The sequence below is a fragment of the Martes martes genome (assembly GCF_963455335.1).
Source record: "Martes martes genome assembly, chromosome: 9".
Lineage (NCBI taxonomy): Eukaryota > Metazoa > Chordata > Mammalia > Carnivora > Mustelidae > Martes > Martes martes.
In genome coordinates this window covers 37,954,306-37,977,076 of record NC_137896.1, presented here as the reverse complement: position 1 = coordinate 37,977,076, position 22,771 = coordinate 37,954,306, and the positions used below count along the sequence as shown (strand labels likewise).

Here is a 22,771-nt window from a genome sequence, read left to right as displayed (position 1 = left end):
TAACCATGGGGACAAATGCGCTACTTCCCAAAGCACTACAAACAACTTGAGATGAAAGGAAATGTGAGAAAACACCAACAGGGTCCATTTCTTTGCCCTCCAGCAAGGTCACTCCAGAATGTATGTAAGAGATTATTTCCTTAGTTTTTCTCTTTCTTAAAATTGAAGTGAAATTCAAGTAACATAAAATTCACCATAGTCTATCATTCAGTGGCATTTACTGCATTCACAATGTTGTGCAACCATCACGTCTATGTAGCTCCAAAACATTTTTTAATCACCCGCAGATTCCATAGTTTATTACATGATCTTTTTGTTTGGTTGGTTTTTTGTTTTTTGTTTTTTTTTAGATGTATTTAGAAGGGAATGCTGCAGCACCACAAAATAATGCTACTGCCTTCAAATACTTTTCCATGGCAGCCAGTAAGGTATGTCTTCAGCCCATTTCTGTAAGTACAGAAAAACATTTGGCTTTTGTTACATGCAGACTGATGTCGAAGAGTTGATTCCAAAGCCTTGTGTTCAGCTAGTAAGCCTGGGAGTTTTGTGTCCTGGAGAAGAAGAATATCATTGACAATAAAATATGGCATTGGGATAGGGGGAGACGTCACTTGTCTTCTTGGTAAATAAAAAATGGCAGTGACATATGCTGCTCTAGCAGGAGGCCAGACAAATCTCAGCTTTCCCTCCCCTGTGCAGCAGGTGAGGCCATCTAGCCCAGGAAACGGGAAATAAAAAGGACAAGGACAGAGGAAGGGAAAACTCAAAGAATGTCTGCAGTAAGTTCAGGACAAAGACAAGTAAGAAATGCCCAGTTTTTTCCAGTTTGATCTTTGCCAGAGGCCAGAATCTCCCCTGGCCCAAGCAGGAGATCATCAAACAGGGAACAGGACAAGACGGTTGAGAGCATGGCTCTGGGGGCAGAATCCATGGTTTAAATGCCAGCCCTGCAGCATACTGCCTGTGTGACCATGGGCAAGTTACTTAATCTCTCTGTGCCTCGATTTCCCCATCTGTCAAATGGGTGTATAAGTTTGCCTCATATTGTTGTTGCCAGGATTTAATGGGTTAATATTTATGGGCCTCATCTTGCGAAGTCCTGAAAGCAGTGCCTTACAGCAGACAGTGTGTCAGCTATTATCTTTTGCAGTTTGGGGCCAGTGAGGTGGCATGAACTTCAAAGCATATCCAAGGCAGAACTGATTGGACCTTGAGGGAATATAAAAATGGAATAACAGGGCTCCTGCCATGAAAATTTTTGTCTTGATTCCTGGGCTCAGTGAGCCTGGCATCTGTCTGATAAAATGTAGCAGACTACTATGAATCCCTTCAGTGCATTAAGAACAACCTCATTGCAACACCCATCAGCCTAATGTTGGGGAATGGCCCTGATAAACTTCCTAACCCTACACCGTAGGAAGCACCGTGTAGTCTTACAACCCCGTACTGCAACACTGGGAGTAAAGATGTGCTCAAATCGGGGAATATTTTCAACTGCTCTCAGTGTTTAAAAGCCCACACGCTGCTTTAGGAGCCTATTTATAAATGACTAGCACCTCGGACCTGCTGCTATTGTGGTGTAAATTACTGAGAAGGCTGGTACTCCGCTCCTCTCCCTTGTAATTTGTATGAAATTCTTGCTCAGCAGGCTAGTTATCTGGAGTACCATTAGATTAGGATGACACGGTAAAGCAGACTGAAAAAGAGGTGGGCTAATGTAACAGGAAGGTCTCTTATAATCTGGCAAATAATGCTGAATTTGTCAGCCCAAAGGAATAATGCCAGGAAGTTGGATGTGTAAATTAACCCAGCTCCCAAGCTATTCAGGGCTGTGTGACCAGCAGGGATCTGAGCTACTTGTGTTCTAAACCTGAGCTACCTTTCTTTACAGAGAAAATCTGAAATCATCTTTATGGTAATTATTCTGAATGGCATCAGGGGGACATGACCATATATGCCTTAATCATCACCTGGATGGTTTATTAGATTTCTCACTTGGGGTCATTACCAAAGTAAAGGGTTTCTGTCTTCCACTCTGCATATCCATACAAATACACACACACGTAATGCATCTTTTTAAATTTGGTTTTAAGGCATATCAGTACCAGGATGCAAAACTACAGTCTTTATATTTACTCAGAAACATGAGCAGTTATCCTGTTGGGTCCATATTGGACCATATGCTTCTACTTTTCTCTTTAAAAAAGAAAAAGATTTTATTTATTTGTCAGATAGAGAGAGCACAAGCAAGGGGAGTAGCAGGCAAAGGGAGAAGCAGGCCCCAAGCCTGATGAGGGACTCCATCCAGGACCCTGGGATCATGACCTGAGCTGAAGGCAGACACCTAACAGACTGAGCCACCCAGGCATCCCCTTCTGCTTTTCTCTTTCACACCTCTGAACACATCAGGCCCATCCTTGTCTCCACACTTTTGTCCTCTTGCCTTCCTTCCCCAAATTTCCCATTCTGAATCTCACCCATCCCCCAGAAGAGAGCTCAATCCTCTCTCCTTCTGCAAACCCACCTCTACCCACCTTGGTTCATATAATTTTCCCTTTTCTGCACTTGCCCCACATTCAGTCTCTGTACTGCTGGAACTTCAATGCTTCCACCTTGTGCCTTCTCTCCTAGTGTCTGGAGACCATGTCTCCTCAACTAGGAGGACAGTAGTCTTAGTACATAGTAGAGGTTCATCAAATACTTAACAAATAAGTGACCATCTGCTCTCTCAGTTCATGTTCATTAACCTAAGCAAGAGCACTGAGCCCTAAAGTGGAAGTTATATATGGGGGGATTGCCTATACATATGCTTCGTTTGGCCCAGAAGGTGTTTCAGAAATCAGGCAATCTCACATGGTGACAGATGGTAGCTACACTTGTGGTGAGCACAGCATAATGCATACAGAGTTGTCAAATCACTATCCTATACACCTAAAACTAATGGAACACCATATGTCAACTGTACTGAAGTAACAAAGATTAGGAAATCTCATATAAAAGTCTGGACATCCAGCTTTCCTTGGAAAATGGAAAGAGCTGACCGTATGAGGCTGCCATTCCATGTCACACCGGTGGCCTGGAGCAGAAAGCGGAGGGGCTGCTGCTGCCTTTAGACAGGGCAGGAACTCTCTCCTTTCCCTCAGTCCCTGTCACTCTATCACCCAGATCAGTGTACTTCTTACATTACCTTAATGGTTCCTGGAGGTATATCTGAATTGGCTACTCCTGACCTGAAAGTTAAAAATAAGCCCTCTGGTCCTTAAACAGTCGGTGAGTCAAAAGTCAGAACCCGTCCCCTATTTCCTCCCTTCCTCCTTCCCTCTTCTCATTTCCCTTCCCTTCCATTTTTCTCAACACCTAAAATGAGGATAGTTAGAAGACAGACTCACTAGACTTAACCACATCCATCACAGCAGGCCTTACTATCTCCAGACCAGACTATCCCAAGCATCCTAGGACCACAGGTAGATGTAGTCAGGGGACAAGCGGGAAGAAGAGAGCAGTTGTGTTACATCTTTTTAAAATACAGCTGGACCATCCTTAAGAATTCTTACAATAGCTGGCCCTTTGATATGCAGAAGCTCAAACGTCGGAGTTTTAAATTATTTTTCAACCATGCCTTTTCTAGTGATGTGCTATTCTTGTGTCACTGAGAGGTACTCTGGCTGCATCCACAATAACTCCATTTAGGAGGTAAGAAGAAATATGGAGAGCTTTCAATCAAAATTTGAGTTCCTGAGGAAATGCTATAAGTCTGTAAAGCAAACCTACAAATCTGCTGAATGACAGCCAAGTGGCCAAATGTGCCTCCTCATTCAGTCACAGAAGGGTGAAATGCATGATGGGAGACAAAAAGAAAAGTGAGTTTCCTGGTTAGGGAAGTCACTTTTAAGGTTTACTCTTTATCCTGGATTGATATGCTAAATACCAATGTTTTTGAACATGTGTTAAATGCTAAAACATGCCAAAAACTCCCTTCCTTAGACTCTTTGGAATACTAATTAGAAAAAAAAGGTAATTAATTTAGCATCAAGTGGAAAAGAAGACATTGATGATGTTATAAGCAGTTAAATTTGAATAAAGAAGCATATACCAATGATTGAAATTCACAGACTCTCTAAAATGTTATTTGGCCATTTAGGTCAACCTCCTTTGACCAAAGCAGGTAACAAGTGTCTGGATAGACTTTTCCCTTCTGGAAAAGCTCCTACACATCCCTCAAAACCAAGTTCAAATGTCAACCACCTTTAACAACTCAATCCCCTCAGTCCCTAGCCTCATCTAGGCAGTTGAGTATCCCTCTTCTAGGTGTCCATAGCATTTCTGAATCTGGTTCTACTATAGGACTTACCACATTTGACATGGCTATTTAGGAGGCACTATAGTTGATCGGAGCCCACAAGCCTGTGAACTCTCTGAGGCCGGGATCATTGTTCATCTTTCAACTTTCACCTCCTACCACAGTCCAACACCTATTACAGAGTCACGCACAAAGCAAGCACTAAATAAACTGAGGATGAAAGAATGGAGAAAAGATTTGACTTTTGCTTCCCTCTTTTCTTGTCAAAGGGGGTTATGAAGGTTTCAAAGGAGAAACTAGAGAGAGACAGAATAACTTACCAACTGCCTGATTAACTTGTCTTGATTTAATATTTAATTTAATATTTAATTTTAAATATTTAAGGTGATTTTGTCATAATTTTTCTTATCATGAATTGTTCTGGGACTTTACTTGGATTTTTAAAACTGTTCCAGGGCAATGCAATTGGTCTTCATGGGCTCGGTCTTCTTTACTTTTATGGGAAAGGAGTTCCTGTGGTAAGTTAAATAATTTTTCTATCTTTTCAACGTATTTCTAGCAATTAATAGGGTAAAATTCATGATCGTTGACTAACTAAAAGGAATTAGTCTCTAATACCTGGTTTGCCAAACTATCATATTTGACACTAGAAAATAATTCAGTGGAATCATTTGCCAAAGAGAAATACAACAAATTTGTGACAAGAATAACAACCCTAATTATATCTTAGAATTATAGATTCTAAGTAACCTTAGAAATCAAACAACCCCTGAGGATTTTTTCTGATAGAGAAATTTAGTTTCTTAGTGTAACCTCTGTCTTTCAAGTGACCCTCCCCCAATATCTAACAAAACCTACTGTCAGGGTAGGAAAAGACATAATTTACAGTGAAAATGAGATAATTATTTCCTAATAGAATCTAACATAATAATGAAATAAAATGCATAACACTTCTGATACTATTTTAATTAGCCTAACTCACATAAAGCACTATCTATCCTTTTTTTTTAAGTGGAAGGCAATTGTTACCATGGAGTTAAACATACACCTTTGAGTAATAGAATGTAATTATCTTGCAGAATTATGCTGAAGCACTTAAATATTTTCAGAAAGCTGCAGAGAAAGGATGGCCCAATGCACAGTTTCAATTAGGCTTCATGTACTACTGTAAGTGCTACAAATATGGCTGCTGTACCAAGAATGACAAATGCATTATTCGTTCTACTCCTTTTTTTTACAAAGATCAAATTGTTGGAGCGATTGGTTTAGACAGAATACTGAGGCAGCATTATGAGGATGCATTTGAAGACTTAAAGGACACCAATTGAGGGAGGAGGCAAGGAGGTACAGTGAGGAAACTCACTTTTGAAAAGGCTGAGTTTGAGGTGCCTTGTGATAGCAAATGTGCATACCCAAAAACAGGTATGAAACTCACCAGAAGGGTCAGACTTGGAGAGAGGATTTGGGAGGCATCAATGTAGAGGAGTTAGTTAAAAGTAGCTGAGAGTGCAAAAAGAAAAGAGATCATGAGAGGAACAGTGGGCCATGGTCAGAAATCTGGTGGTCCTCAGTGCTGTATTGAAAAGATGGGCGGAGAAAGAATAGTCATGAAAAGACTGAAAAGACATGGTCAGAGTAATAGAAGGGAGAAGTGATCTTAAGGAACCATAGCATGGTACTTTCAAGAAACAATAAATGAATGGGCCTCCCTGTGAAATGCAATGAGAAGCCTGCTTCTTCAAAACAAAAACAAAACAAAAAGAAAGAAAGAAAGAAAGAAAGAAAGAAAGAAAGAAAGAAAGAAAGAAAAGAGAAAAGAAAAGAAAAGGCTAAGAATCAATGGGACTTTCAATATAGGGAATATTTGTGTGGTCATTGGACTGGTTGGGGTAGAAGCCAGATATGATGGAATGAGGTATGAATGGAAGGTGAGAAAGTAGATGGATAAAAATATTCTTGGAAATTGTGTGCCTTTAAATGGAAGAAAAGAGATGGAACAGTGGCATGAGGGGGATCAAGAACCAAGAGTGAGTTCTTTTTAAGATGATGAGACACCTGGGTATAATTTTTGGCAAGAAAAGAGCCAGCCAATGGAGATGGTTAATGTGTCTTGGGAGTGATGAGATAATTGATGAAGAGATTCTAGAAAAAGTTGAGTTGCATTAGGATCTGAATGCACCCAGGTAGGTGGAGGCCTCCTTAGTTTTAATAAAGAGGAGGGATTTCTCACCCTCAAAGACTGGAGAGTTGGAGGAAAGGATGGTACAGATATAAATCTGGAGGGAGGGAGAGACAGGCAAGTGAGAAAAGACAATGTAAGAATTTCCTTAGGTGCCTGGGTGGCTCAGTCAGTTTGACTTTGGCTTAGGTCATGATCCCAGAGTCCTAGGATCAAGCCCCACGTGGGGCTCCCTGCTCAGCTGGGAGTCTGCTTCTTCCTCTCCTTCTCCCTCTCCCTCTGCCCCTCCTCCCTGCTCATGCTTACTCTCCTTCTTTCTCACACGCAAATAAATAAATTAAAAAAATATTTTTTAAAAAAGAAAATTTCCTCAATGAACTATGCACCACCAAGTTGTCTTCTGAGAACAAAGGTAAAGTGATTGGGGTAGGAGGTCTCAGAAAGCCATGAAAGTTTGTAATACTCTGTGGGGATTGAGAGAGGGAGTGCCCAAGGTGAGTAACAAGAGATCTGAACATACCCGAGTATCTCCACTAAGTCCTTCATTTCAGAGGCAGAGCTAGGGCAGCAAGAGTTTGCATCATCAGCAGGCATTTTCCACAGTAGCCCAGGATGATGGACTGTTTTATATTGTTTTGGGTGGTTGCCAAAATGGCCTTGTTCTTCTAGTTCATTCCAGGTCCCAGGCCCAGGATCTCTCAGATTCCTCCAGCTTCTAGAATAAGAGTAATAGCAATGGCTAATATTTATTAAGTCTTTATGTGTGTCTACTCATTTGGTCCTCTCAACATGTCTAGGGGGTATCCTACAGTTTATCGATGAGCAAACTGAGGCACATCACAGGTCCAACAGCTTGCCAAAGATCACATGGTTAGTGGAGCTGGCATTCAAACCCAAGTGATTTGCCTCCAGAGTGTTTGCTCTTAGTGGCACTGCTTCTAAAGGTTATGAAATGTTAAGAGCTGGAAGGCAAGTTAAGGACCATCTAGTGAAACCCTCTCCTTTTACAAATGAAGTTCCTAGAGGGTGCCCAACTCACAAAGGGTAATGAGAGAGCCAGGACAAGCTGCTAAGAGCGTGCTGATTTTCCACCCTAGCCCTAAATGCCTCTCCTTGCTCCAAGTATGAGTTCAGTCTGAGCAGGGCCTCCTGGAACTGGGATTCACCTGCTCCAAACTCTGTAATTATGACTGGGAGAAGCTCCACTGGTCTCCTGATGTGGAAAGACAAGAATGGTGAGCCGAGTCCTGATGTCCTCGGTCCTCAGAGACCACCTCTCGGTCTCCTTTTCACTAACTTTAGGTATGCCGAATTGAGGAGATAATTTCATGAGACTTAAGAGTCTTTCTTCTTTGGGTCTCTGAATGGGTCAAGAACATAAATTTCCACATTCTTACTTTTAAGCAAACTTAACTTCTTTCCCCTCCACATAGTGGATCTATAACAGCTTGGCTTTTGGTTGGCTTTTCTCATCCTATTTAAACTAGTAGGCATCATGTGACCATTATACCCTTAGATTATAACGCAAAAAAAAAATAAATAAAACAAACAAGGGGTCGCTCAAAATAACTTTAATTTTCAGCTGGCTCTGGAGTATGGAAGGATTATAAACTTGCCTTCAAATATTTTTACTTGGCATCTCAGAGTGGGCAGCCCCTCGCCATTTATTACCTGGCCGAGATGTACGCGACAGGAACGGGAGTGTTAAGATCGTGCAGAACTGCTGTGGAGGTAAATAATGGCATGTGTTTAAAGCGTTTTTCACTTTTTTTTAAAAAGATTTTTTATTTATTTATTTGACAGAGAGAAAGAGCACAAGTAGGCAGAGAGGCAGGCAGAGAGAGGAGGAAGCAGGCTCCCCGCTGAGCAGAGAGCCCGACGTGGGGCTTGATCCCAGGACTCTGGGATCATGACCTGAGCCGAAGGCAGAGACTTAACCCACTGAGCCACCCAGGCTCCTCAAGCGTTTTTCATTTATCACAGAGAGGAAGTGATACTGTCCTTCAGTTGTTGGTGCCTTTGATTTTATAGATATTACCTCTTCCTGTTGAGAGTGTGAACACGGACATTGGCCAGGCAGAAAAGCTGTGATGTAACTCGGGCTGGGACAGGGAAGAGGAGAAATGATCCCTCCTCTCTTGCTTTTGGCTTTTCATCAGGTTTAAAGCTCATCTCAGAATTCAGTTAAGGAGCTCTGCCTCAGCCTTCATTCAAATGGCCAGGGCAATTTGGTCCTTCTAAGTGGGACTGGGAGTTATGACTTGGGAAATGAAAGACTTCGTTTAGCTTAGAAACTGTAGCCCACTTCTTCCCAGAAAGCAAGGTCCTTAAGTTTTTGATGATTTGGATGACAACTGGAAAAGTGAATCCTTTCAGCCTGAGCCAGTGATGTACTTTTCAAAAGAAAGCTTTTAGGACCTTAATGCCCTTCATTGATTTATTAAACACTTCCGCTGAACCAAAATAAATACCTCCATGTTGCAATCTGGCCCCTCTGAAACTCATTTCAAAGGCTGCCAGCTAATAATCTATCTTTAGATTTGCTCCTTTGCCAACTTCCTAATGAATTATGTATGGCAACCTCTTTTGGTTACATAAGGGCTATTCAGCTAAGTTGACGCTTGTCCCCACAGAGCTCTGCACACCTCCCTCACGGTTATGTCACCTACACCCTTAGGCACTGTCTTCCCTTCATTCTCTCCTTTCCACATCAGCTGTGGCCTTATAACTCACCCTTGCAGAGCAGCAGTACCCAGAACAGTCCTTTTTTAAAAAACAGAAGTCAAAACATTCTGTCCTGTCAAATAGCCTTAAATCAGGAGAGTTTATTACATAAATTTAAAATAAGCCTCAGGAAGTTTCAGCTCAAGACCAAAAATTTACACTTATAATCTTTGTGCCTATGAGAGGTATTATCTCTTCCCCCTAAATAATTTTCAAAAGCCATACTTTAGACCCGAAATCCTTGCTTGACCAGCCAGGAGAAGCCGAAGATTCACTTCATTTATCATTTGCCTGGGATGAAGCATATGGGCTAACTTGTGTGCTTGATTTCTTTCTCCATGTACAGCTTTATAAAGGTGTCTGCGAACTAGGCCACTGGGCTGAGAAATTCCTGACAGCATACTTTGCCTATAAGGATGGTGACATAGATTCTTCTCTTGTTCAGTATGCACTACTTGCAGAAATGGGGTATGAAGTAGCTCAAAGCAATTCAGCATTCATTTTGGAATCTAGTAAGATAAGTTGAAATTCTCTGCAATTCCCCAATCATACATATGCATAAATGACTTTACTACATGGGTATTTTAAGCCTTCCTAATGAAATGTCTCTCTTTTTTTAGAAAAGGCTAAGATTCTTGAAAAAGAGAAGATGTATCCAATGGCACTTCTCCTATGGAATCGAGCTGCCATTCAAGGTACAGAACCTAGATAAAAATGAGCACACGCCTAGTCCCTGTCCACTATCAGTCATGGATTTGCTCCAGCTGAGTTCTTGGGTATATAAGCAGAAAGCTGCAGGCTATCAATTAGGTGGTCTTTCCTACGGTACCAATCTTAGGGTCAGCCTATGATGAGGGGTCATTTCCAGGAATTTCTTTTCTTTGTTTCTTCGTTATGCTCAAGGTCCCTGGTTTGGTAAACTGTAGGCACCAGAGTAGTTGTTTGAAACAGGACAGTTTTGACTCAGGAAACCAGTTTTCTTGTTCTGACTTCAGTCACTCATTTGCTGAGTTTTGGTGTTTTGTTTTTTTCTGAACTTATCAGAGAAGTGACCTATGTCTCAATGAATTTATAGGCAAAATTGTTTATGGATCTAAGACTCATTTGATTGCTCTTTTAAAATACCACATGGATGATTACTACAAACTTCAGATCTTTATTGTAACTATTAACAGGTTAGCATCAGAAAACGAAACAGAACAAAACCCAAAGTCAAATATCAAGATCCTCTCCCTATTCCTGGGGTTCCTGTGCCCAGCTTGCAGGGTTCGCAGCGATGAAGAATATACAGTAACACTGGAGAGAAAACATTGGCAGGTGGCATTAGTAAAAGCAAACAGATGCTGCAAAGCTCTCACAATCAGGATTTAGATATGTGAGGAGCTCTCATGCAGTCAAAGAGCAATTTTATTTTCGGTTAAGTTTCTTAAAATTGTCCCATGGTAAGGTTGAATTGTCTCTTTTCCATAAGAAGTGAATGGGATAAAAATGATTCTCAACTGACACTATATGAAGCCCAGGGGGAAAGTCACAGGGGTGCCTTTGCAGATCCCACTGAGCCAGGGATAGAGCGGCAAGCCAGCCATGCAATTTTAGCAAGAAATTCCCGGAAGAACAAAAGCATGTGTTTTCTAAAATGCAATAAAGACCTTGTTTGGTTTAGGAAAACAACACCAATCTCTCCGCTATGGCAAATCAGCTCAATTGCAAGAAATACAGGCTTATTCCAAGCCAGGAAATGTGTGGACATTGCACCAAGGAAAGGAGGCATTGAGAGCGAGGGGACATTAATATTAAACAGAATTCACCAATATAAAAAAAAAGTCAGGCCGCTAAAAATAATTACGTGTCACAAGAGAGGTCAGGCATGAGTGTCCTGGAGATGAGGTTGCTGAGTGCCTCACTCGAGGTTAGGAGATGTAATAATGAACATAGCTACTCAGCGCTGGTGGTGCTTGTTCCGCAGTGGCTGTGTGTGAGGAAAGTGCTGACTCACTCAGGACTCAGTCCCCATGCTGTGACTGTGAAATTCAAGGGGAGAATCCCTCCCACTGTCAAGGGACCCCCTGAGAGCCTGCCAGGGTCGCCATATGTCCCTAGTCAGCCCCTTAATTATGGTGGAGCTGACTTCTCTGGAAAACCCGCTTGTTCACTGCCTTCCTGCTCAGGGATTTCAGAGGTCCTGCTTACTGCTTATAAAGCTTGAAAATGCACAGAAGTCCTGTCCTTTTGTGGTTATGGCCCAGGAAGAATCTTCGGGTCAATGGAGGGCACCTTTGGGTTTCTCGTTAAGGCTCTAAGGCTCTTTTGCCTCTCCAGGTCCATCCAGGCCCCTCTCTTGGGTAGCAATGCCATAAGGACTTGCCCCCAGCTACCTGAACCTTTTTTTTCCTTTCTTTATTTCTTTTTTTTTTTTTTAATTTCTGGGAAGTAAACCCTGTTAACCAATGTCTTCAGCAGCTTACGAATTTTATGATGATACCTTTACTCAAGAAGAGCTAACGATGGCTCATGGTATTACACTTTAATAGAGGATTCTAGAAGATTAAAATAACTTCAGTACCCAAAGGAATCAATTCCAAAGGGTTTTAGGCATTGCAATTAAGCCAAATATGGGGAAAATTCTGGATGGAAGGAGTCCTATAGCCCTCAATTATACACCTCAGACCATAGTACACAGGGCACTTTCCTCCTTTTCCGAGTAAATCTAGACTGTGCTAGAGGGGTTGGCCACACCTGAGACGGATGTCCTAGGCAGATTTAGAGGTCCAGCATTCCCTTATCTTTTCAGTTAACATTTTCCCAGTGAATGGAAACATGGACCCCAAAGCGACCCTAAGTGACCTTTGAAATATTGAAGTCTCATGTCTTAAAAAGTCAAATGAACTTTTTTCTACTCCTGAATATATCCAAATTTGTTGGAAAATAAGATTCTAAATTATTTAATGTTTGGGAAAAGCATTTTCTAAAGAGTTTTCTACCAGGTCTGTCCATTTATTCCATAAGTATTTGTCGAGTACCATTTTAGGTCTGGGACGATATCAGTGATCAAGAACATCAAAGTTTTTGTCCTCCTAAGAGAGAGAGAAAATAAATTCATGAGACAGAGACAGTAAACAAATAAGATAACAGCGATATGTGCTGTGAAGGAAAGAGAACATGAAGGTGAGATAGGTAACTCCTGGGGGTGTGGGGGTGAGAGGATGCTTTAGACAAGGCAGTCAGACAAGGCCTGTAGGAGAGAAGTGACATTTGCATTGAGACCCCAATAATGAGAAATCAGCGACATGAAGGGTCAGAGGAAGTCCAAACATGATGGGCAGAATCTCAACACAGAGGTCCTGAGGCAAATGAGCTTGGTGTGTTGAAAGAGTATTACGGACTATTAGGAAAGCTAGAGCCTATTAAGAAAATGACATGTGATGAGGCTAGTCAGGGAGGCGGAAGGCAGATGAAGCATGACTGGGAGGTCAGGTAGGGAGTCTGGATGTTATTCCAAGTGCAAAGTGAAGCACTTTGGGGCTAACAGGGAAATAAAAAGATTTGACTTTACATTTTTTTTTTTTTAAGTCATCCTGGGGGTGCTCCTGGGCAGCTCAGTCAGTTGTGCGACCAACTCTTGATTTCGACTCAGGTCGTGATCTCAGGCCTGCTTGGTGCTCTGCGCTCAGTGGGAAGTCTGCTGGAGATTCTCTTTCTCCCTCTGCTCCTCCCCTCTAGTTGTGCGTGCATGCACAACTCTCTGTGTGCGAGTACTCTCTCTCTCTCAAAAAAATAAATAAATCTTTAAAAGAAAATCATCCTGGCAGTTAAATGAAGAATATAATGAAAAGTGGAGATAAAAGGACAGTTTGGAGGCTATTATAGTACTCCAGGCTTGATCTAGGTGGTGAAGGAGACAGCAACAAACCGGTGTGTTTTAGAGGTAGGACCTGCTGAAGGATTCAATAAGAAATGAGGGAGGGGTGCCTGGGTGGCTCAGTAGGTTAAGCCTCTGCCTTCGGCTCAGGTTATGATCTCAGTGTCCTTGGATTGAACCCTGCATCAGGCTCTCTGCTCAGTGGGGAGCCAGCTTCCCATTCTCTCTCTCTGCCTGCCTCTCTCCCTACTTGTGATCTTTCTCTGTCAAATAAATAAAATCTTAAAAAAAAAAAAAAAGGAGGGGGAAATATCTTACATTTATAGCCTGAGTAATGGTGCTAGTACTGAGATTGGGAAGGAACTGATGATTTGGTTTGATTTGGTTTGAGGGAGGTAGGTAGCAGGGTGTTAGGAATTGCATGCTTTGAGATCCAAGTAGAGAAGTCAAAGAGATGATTAGAGGAGTTTGGGGTTTGGGGAGCGACAGGACTGTAGATAAAATTCAGGAAGAGTGAACGTCAAGATTGGCATGGTACTAATCTATATCACCTAGAAAAAGAGTTGAGATAGAGGAGAGCGGTAGAGAGAGAAGGGGAAGAGAGGAGAGAGAAGAGAAACGAACAAAGAGAAGAAAAGGAAAAAAGGAGTCAACTGATAAACACTTGATGTTCCAACATTTACAAGCTGGGTAGAGGAGGACTGAGGCAAGAGTTTGGAAAGTAGAGGTCTATTAGGCAGAAGGAAATCAAGAGGGTGCAAGGTCACTAGTGTCAAGAGAGGAAAGCAGATGGGGAGATAGGTCCAATGACTCCAGAGCTGCTTAGAGGTCCAATAAGATGGGACAGGGAAGTGACTGGTGGGTTCACCTGCATGGAGGTTATCAACCACCCTGAAAGAAGCAGTTTCATGGAGAGGGACAGAAGCCAGATTGGAGAGGATTGAAGAGTGCATGGGAGATGAAGCTTTGGAGACAATCAATATAGAACACTCTTTGGAAAAGACTGAGTGTGAAGGGAACAGAGAAATGGGGAGTAGTTAGAAGGACACACCATGAGATAAAGAAAGGGTGTGTTTTTGTTGACAGAAGATACCAAAGTGTGTTTAAATGACAGATGGGACTGGTCTAGGAAAGAAGGAGACTTGGATGATGCAGGAGAGTAGACCTTCAGGGGTGAAGTTTGAGAACCAGAGAGGTGGGATCTAGTTTCCCAAGAGTTGACCTACCTTCAAAAAAGAATTTAAAAGGTAAAACTCCTAATTTTTTTTCTTTGAGAACATTCATGCTTTACCATGGGAGTGGTCCTGCAATGAAGACTGCTAAAGATGAGTGTTATGTTTTATATTCCAGAAGTTATATCTAATCTTGATTCTAAGATCCCGAGTGTTTTGTTTTCCTTTTTAATGTATATTACCATTAGGTTGAGTTACTAGGAACTATACATGAATCATCGGAGTTCTTTTTCTTCTCTTTCTAACATTTCTGTCAGGCAATGCATTCGCTAGAGTAAAAATCGGAGATTACCACTACTATGGCTACGGGACTAAGAAAGACTATCAGACAGCAGCCACACATTACAGCATTGCAGCGGACAAGTACCACAGTGCACAAGCCATGTTCAATCTGGCCTATATGTACGAACACGGTTTAGGTATCGCAAAGGTAATAATCCAAACCTAGTAATGACAGCTGTGTGGGAAGGAAAAAAATTGTAAATGTTTTTAATTTCATTGACGTCATCAGTGTAGAAAAAGGAAGAAAAAGACATTTGCTGAGTCCCTCCCCCTGTGCCAACACATAATACTTACCCTAACATGAACCCTATGAGAAGGAAATTATTTTCTCCATTTATGCCCAAAGACATAACTAATGAGTTGAGATAAATCTAGTCTAGACTAATTAGATTCATAACTTCAAGTTTTTTCCAGCAATAGTAGTGGGCCCTCCCCCACTCCCTTCCACCTCCAGGCCTTCCTCTGTTAACATTTCCATTGACACTCAAGCTCTCAGTAAACAAGGAGAAAGTGGGATTGAGGTCAGAGCTGGATACCAAGGGGACATTAATCCAGAAATGTCTTATAAATCACCCACTATGTAGCTGACACCGTGCTGAGCACTCTAGAGTATCCTAAGAAAATAGATCTCCATCCTTCAAAGACTGTACTTTACTTGAGAAGATAAGGCATATATATTTATTAACAAAGAGAGCTAACACGACAAGGAGATATGGGGTGAATCCCTTAGTAAGTGTAATTAAGATGAAGATGGCATTGGGTTCTAACACAGTGAGAAACGTGTATTGAATATCAATAATGATAGTAATAGCCAGGGATTTGATGTGTTATATATACTATGCCATTTATTTATTTATTTTTAAAAGACTTTATTTATTCATTTGAGAGAGAGAGAGACAGAGAGAGCATAAGTAGAGGGAGGGTGGGGGGGGTAGGCAGAGAGAGATGAAGAAGCAGATTACCCGCTGAGCTGGGAGCCCGACACGGGGTTTGATCCCAGGACCTGGAGACGGTGACCCAAGCCAAAGGCAAACACTCAGCCATCTGAGCCACCCAAGCACCCCTATACTATGCTATTTAAATCACACAGTCACTTAATGAGATAAGCCCTATCATTGTTATCAGTGTATGCATCAGGAAACCAAGAGTGTAGAGAGGTTAACACACATGGCCAACTTTGCAGAACTCACTGGTGGTGGAGTCAGAATTTGAACCCAGGCCTGTCTGACCCCATGTTTTTTAGGGTAAACAGTGAGCCCCGCCTCGAGTCTTTCTTAGTGCTCAAGTATATATTTCATATTAGTGTTTATACTCCTGACTGCATTTTTTAAAACTTTTTATTTTTTTATTAACATATAATGTATTATTAGCCCCAGGGTTACGGGTCTGTGAATCGCCAGGTTTACACACTTCACAGCACTCACCATAGCACATACCTTCCCCAATGTCCATAACTTAACCACTCTCTCCCTGCACCACCACCCCCCTCCCCCGCAACCCTCTGACTGCATTTTGAGAGCTAAATAATGAGGGGGTTATCTGCTTTTCTGTGCTTTCTTCCTTCTTCCAGTTGTGCTAGTAGTTGAGTGTTACTGATGGGAAATTTCCTATTTGACTGCTAATGGCACACCCTGAAACAACCAAGGGCTTCATATTCAGGCACTGACAATCCAGATCCCTGCCTTTCTGAGCTCTCCCTGTGGCCTGCCTTTTGACTGATCACTTTTCATCATCCCCAGCACCCTAAGCTGTGGAAAGACTGTCAAATCCAAATCCAGTCTGTTTTCCCCATTCTTAGCATATACAAGCTTCCTGTGTTTATAAAATGGGATCAAATAGCTAAATCAGAAGATTTCTTTGGATGTCATTTAGCCACACCCCACTCCCTTCCAACAATCCTCCACAGCTGTAAAACAGAACAATGATACCTCCCCTCCCCAGGCTTAGAAATAAAACAATAAGCCTTTGTGAAGGGGCTCTGTAGTCCTTGTGTGGAATGACTCGTATTTAGATCAGAAGAGAATTTGAGTGACTGCTAAGTAAAATTTCAGTAAGATTAAAGCTTTTATTCACAATTCCTCATGCAAAATGTAACAATAATGGTGACAAGAGCACTGTGTGTATCACGGATAAAGTGACCCCACTCTATGGGTTAAATTCAAATTAGCTTACCTGTCCTATGTGATTCAAGGAGCAGGTGCCTGTGACAGCCTTATCCTCACCATAGTGAGGCCATTTTACCTTAAGACTCTGGGGGCAGGGAGGATACAGGGCCAACTGTGCAAGAGAGGACACTGTCTATGGGAGCTCAGATGGCCCACTGTGTCAGAGGGTCTGGTTTTCCTCCTTGGAGTCACCGCTAACCTCTCTCCCAGCCTCTTTCTTCACAATGTCAAATAGCAGTTGTCAAAACATACATTTCATACACTTGGAAAAAACTTGGAAATTTCTCTCTGGCCACATTTCTGTTCTTGCCTGTCCAGGTCCCATTGATCAGTGTCTCACAGTTACGGGTGTATTTTTTTCCTACAAAAAGTCTCTACATGCAAAAACAAAAACAAAAAAACAGGGCTGTATTCATACCCAGATGTGGGAATTTTAGATTTAGTTAATGAGGAGTCACTGCTCTTTGTCCTCATTAATTTCTTTGGTTTCGCAATTAGAAAAATAATAACCAAGTACCCAGGGGCCTAGTTTATTAATCTTGCTGTCTCATAGTCAAATAAACAAGAAGATACCATGTTTTCTAATCCTTAAAATGAATATGCTGATAATTAAAAGCCGAAATCTTGTTCCAGCGATGGTTAATGAAAGCAAAGCAATTAGGAGAACAGACTTCCACAGCATTCAAGTCATCAAGTAATTAAGCATTTCTTTGGCAGGGCACTTCACAATTCTCTTTATTAGTTAATCCTCATGCAAACCAGTGGGAAAGATAATAAAATCATTACCAGGATTTCTCTGAGTATCAAAAAAGGCTTTGTAAACATAAAGCCCTCTGGGAGAAGGAAGTGAAGTATACATCAACCCTTAGTAAATCAATATAAAAATATGGGTCGTTGTTGTCCTCATCTGTCTTTAGGAAAGGACATTGGGATGAGGGTGATGTAGGTGACTTACCCTAATAACTTCACTGAGAAGCATCTCATTCCCCAATTTATGACTTTGAATTAAGCTCAATGAGCTCCTTGACTTAAACTGTGGGCCAAGACTGACTGCATCATTGTTTTGGGAATACAAAATAATGCCTGAGGAAAAACTGGGAGAGGAACTGAACTAATGTAGAAATATAAGCACTCAGCTCACAAGTTGTTATAAAACTCTATCTCAATTTACACTTGACTCAGAAGTACTTCAGAAATTTAACCATAAACAAAACATGTTGCCCATCCCCTCCTGCCCATTCCTTCTGTTTCCTGGCTCAGGCCAGAGTTTCTACTCATGTAGGCTTATTGTAAAGGCTTTTCAGTGGTTTCCCATTCTGGTGTTCTTCCTTTAAATCTGCAGCAGAGAAAGCCATGTCTGCCAAAGATTTTAATCCCCAGTTCACAGGGAGGCCTTGTTGCTGAGATGTGTCTCTTAGTGAGAGACTACATTTCCCAGCTCCCCTTCATCCACATGACTAGTTCTTACCAAAGGAATGGAAGTAAAAGTGAAGGGTGTCATTTCTGGGCTAAGGCAGCTAAGAAGTAGATGGCGCTTCTCCTTTCTCTCTTTGCCCTTCTTGAATGCAGAACACTTAGAGGCTCAAAGGGATGGCAGAACCAAATGATGGAAGGAGCTTGGGTCCCTCAGTTACCATGTAAAGAAAACTCATCTCCAACCGGGAATACCTATGTTGAAATTTGGGGATTGACTTGTTATAGATGTTAGCATTACTTTAATTAATACATAATCCATCTAACAAAGCACTATCAGTTTATTTTTGATAAAATACATATCTGGTACTGTTACTCCTCCCCCTCACTCTTCCCAAAATTATGCATTTACACAAAAAAATGCAAGCAAACACAAAACTAAAAGCATCTTATTGACTTTGTACTCCCTAATGAAGTCCAAACTGCTTACTCTGGCATTCAAAACCTTCCTTGACCTAACCTACCTACTTCCTTATCTTCTAGACTACTTTTTTCCTTCCCTGCCTTGCCCACACCCAACCAAAGACCTTGAACTAAACCCTCCTGACCTATAGTCATATCAGCCCATTTTCTGGAATGATCTTCTCCCACAGTTTTGACCATTGAAGACCCCTCTCTGTGTTTTTCAAAGATAGTTCCCATATCATCTCCTCCGTGAACTCTCCAATGATATGAAAGATATCTGCATCTGCTTCTAAACTGCCATGATACTCTGCCAGGCTGTTCTTTATTTATTCACTCAAAAATTTATCGAGTACTTGTTTTGTGTCAGGAAGCACTGTGCTTTGTTCTAGGGATGCAAGAACAAGACAACTTTCAAAGAGCTCGTAGTCTACTATGGAAGAGACAGTCTGCAGCTATAGTGAAAGCCTAAAATGGCACTAGAGCATACCCACCCAAGTAAAGTGCTGTGAAAATGTGAACGAGGGAACAATGAATTCAGGTGGACAGATCAGTGCTGCCGGGTCTGTTCTAAAATTATTTTATACCATGAAGTATAAAGAACACACAACAGTTTTTTTAATGGAAGAAAGCATGTATATTTTAAGATAATGACTAAGAAATCTTTCATAAATTAAGACAAAAGGGGGGAGGAATAGCCTTTGGAGATGAGTTTCCAGCATGTATAGTTAGACCTACAAGATAACACATTTTCAGGATCCTACAGGGAAAACAAAACTGCATTCATTGAATAAATTATAAATAGGCCCGTCACAAATAAAAGTAATTATGGCATGAAGCATTTTCATTTCTCATTTGTCTGGTCTGACCACTTAAGGAGTGTTAGAGCTGAAGCTTTAAACACCAGAATAGAATTATTTTCTGGAAAGGACAAGTTCAAGTTAGATATTTAAAATGGCCTTTTCAGAAATACGACAGGACAGAACACACACTGCTTAGAAATGGCCATGACTTCTCTTGAAATAAATGCCTTATCACCTGATAATTAGAAGTGTGCAAAACAAAAGAACTGTATGTAGATAACTTTATTTATTACAGACAAAAACCCTGCAAATACGGGTGCCTGGGTGGCTCAGTGGGTTAAGGCTCTGCCTGAGGTCGTGATCTCAAGGTCCTGGAATTGAGCCCTGCATCGGGCTCTCTGCTCAGCAGGGAGCCTGCTTCCCCACCTCTCTCTGCCTCCTGCTCTGCCTACTTGTGATCTCTCTCTGTCCAATAAATAAATTAAAAAATCTTAAAAAAAAAAACTACAAATAAACAAACTGCTCCAAAATAGAAGGCATGTTCTGTAAGCCATCATGTGGTAGTATACCATTGGATTCTGTATTCTTTGGCCCTGTGGTTAAGTGAGTAGGCTAGAAGGAGAATATTGGATTTGAATCTCAGCTCTGCCACTCACAAGTCCCAAGAACTTAGGTAAGTGACTTAAACTCTCTGTGCCTCAGTTTCTTCATAATTACAGTATCATATCTGTATCATCTGTCCTATATAATTGTCATGAGATTTAAATAAATGACACTGGTGACTGGCACAGAGTAGAAGTATTTAATAAGAATTAATCATTGTTATGAAATACTGTGCAACTATTAAAAATAAAAATATTATAGACTGAAGGAATATCTGAGGACATGGTATGTTGTTTGAAATACATTGTTAAGAAAGCAAAAGACAAAATATTGGGCAAAGTGAAAAATTCCTAAGTTAAAAGTATGTGTGTATATGAATATATATAAAAACGCTGGAATGCTGGAAGGTTGTGTATAAAATATGATCAGTACTTATCTCTGTAGAGTGAAATTGTAGGTGGGCTTTTAATAATTGTTCAGCTCTATGTTTTCAAAATTTTCTCCAATTAGAATATGGTATATTTATAGTAAGAAAACAAGGTTAAATTATTTTAAAAATGACCTCTGTCCCCATATAAAAAGTTTTTGATGACACCCAAAGATTCAGGGCTGGAGAACTCCCACATCATGTAATTAAGCAATTTTCATAAACCAGAGAATTTCTGGAGAATTCTGTATTTTTGAATTATAAGAAGCTATTTTGAACGTGTGAACGTTGGGCAGTACTTTGGCACAGCTGATATTTTAGTTGGAAACACATTATTTAAGAAGAGTCTGCAGATCCCTTTACATCATCTCCTCAGTCAGTGAATTTAAAGCAAACTAAGCTCAAATGTACCACAGGAGGGTTAAATATAAGTGGATTGTGTGCACAATGGACTTATTTAATGAAACTTGACCATCATCAAAACACTTTTGAAAGGAAATTTTTTGTTTGAAAGACTTGGATTTCTTTTCCTAGGTAAGGATCAAAGAACAAGGAGTCTTTTTTAGAGCGTACTAATAAAATTTCTTTTATATGGGTTGCCCTAATTAGCCAGTGGGTTCAGGAATTTCTCTGGAAATTTTAAAGAACGACTTTCTTGTCTGGCCCCACCCCCACTGAGAATTGTGAGACCCCTGGGGCAAGGAGTGAGCTCATCCCACTTTAATGATACTTCTTGCTAGTTTTTATTATAAACTAAGCAACTGATTTGTGATGCTTGTGCCTTAAGAAATAAATTAATAACTACTGCCTGCTTCATATAAGAATGAATGCCTGAGAGATTGGCAAAGGCTGCTGTTCCCTGAATGCCCTATTAAAGTCAATATGCCTTTCATGTGTGGGGGTGACATAGTGCTTTCAAATGAACCCCCACTGATTTGTTGGAATTAGACACACAAATCAGAGTTTTTACAACATCCATCTTCTCTGTTGTCAGGAAGGTTTGTTCAGAACAGTCTCCCACATTTTAAGTTTTTAAGCACGAACATTCCTCTTTCTCCAACAAATCAATTTATGAGACTGCAAAGCTTTGGAAAAAATTTAAGAAATGATAAGCAGAACACAACTAAGAGAGAATACCACAGAAAAAGTGGGTTTAGCAGGGGCCACAGGGATTCACAACTATTGCACTCCGTGTAATGTAGGTTTGTGAGATGGAGAAGAAAGACAAAGAGATACAGGATAACCATGGTTTGTGAAAAATCTCTCTTCCAATCCGTTGAAAATAATCCAAAAGCACCCAGCTAAGTACAATTCTGGTATTGGCCCAAGGCCCTTCAACCTTTTCATTACTTTGTTTGGGAAAACAAGCAAAAATAAAGCAAAGAAATAAAAACAAGTCATATGTAGGTGAGAATCAAAGAAAAAAACTTTTTTTATCTTCCATGGCTTAATTTAGTGGAGAAAAAAGTCCCTAGAAATATAGTATGTCATTTGAGGAATCAAATTCCAGCCTGAGAACTAAATAGATTATGCATTCATTCTGTAAGTATTATCAGAGACCAACTATGTACTCGGCATTTCCCTAAGCACAAGGAATTGAGGGGCTAACAGGTTGTCCAGGTCCTTGAGGACAAGGACAAACAAAGAAACAAATTCTGGAACTTCAGCTCTGATAAGTACTATGAAGAAAATTAGGAATGTTATATGCTTGTTAATATCTGTTGTTATTTGTTTGGGGAGCTGTACTGTTGGCATCTAGGGTTCTGCCTCTTTAACAGGAATCATATCTAAGGTCTGGTCCAGCAGTATCCAAGAAAGCTTTTTGTGTTAGTTTCCTATGGCTGTTGTAACAGATCACCACAAATGCAGTGCCTTAAGACAGCTTACATTTAGTATCTCACAGTTTCTGTGGGTCAAAAGTCTGGGTGAGCTTGACAGATTCTCTGCGTAGGGCCTCACAGGCTAAAATCAATCTGTGTTCTTTCCTGGGAGCTTCGGGGAAGAATCACTTCCAGGCTCCCTTGAGTTGCTGGGCATATTCAGTTTCCTGTGCTTGGATGGGACAGGGGGTCCCATTTCTTTGCTGGCTGTCGACATTCCTTCTCATTCTTCCCACATGGCCCTTCCAGCCATGGTGAGTGGAGCCCTTCCCAAGCCTTCTGCCATATCTGACTTTTTCTTCTGTGCTCAGCCGTGAGAAAACCACGTTTAAGGGCTCATGAGATTCTATGGAGTCTGTGCAAGTAATCCAGGATCATCTCTCTATCTTAAGGTCTATAATCTTAATGACATTTTCAAAGTCCCCTCTGCCATGTAACACAA

General features: G+C 41.0%; 1 protein-coding gene across 1 annotated transcript in view; it reads left to right on the top strand.

Moving 5' to 3' along the window:
* The window catches only part of SEL1L2 (SEL1L2 adaptor subunit of SYVN1 ubiquitin ligase), a 113,924-nt gene that overhangs the window by 90,534 nt on the left and 619 nt on the right, over positions 1–22,771 (top strand). The window contains exons 13-19 of the mRNA XM_080814495.1: positions 351–428; positions 4,756–4,818; positions 5,380–5,467; positions 8,062–8,210; positions 9,550–9,715; positions 9,824–9,898; positions 14,552–14,724. Of these exons, the coding sequence (XP_080670621.1) occupies positions 351–428; positions 4,756–4,818; positions 5,380–5,467; positions 8,062–8,210; positions 9,550–9,715; positions 9,824–9,898; positions 14,552–14,724 (792 nt within the window). The remainder of the gene's footprint in view (positions 1–350; positions 429–4,755; positions 4,819–5,379; positions 5,468–8,061; positions 8,211–9,549; positions 9,716–9,823; positions 9,899–14,551; positions 14,725–22,771) is intronic.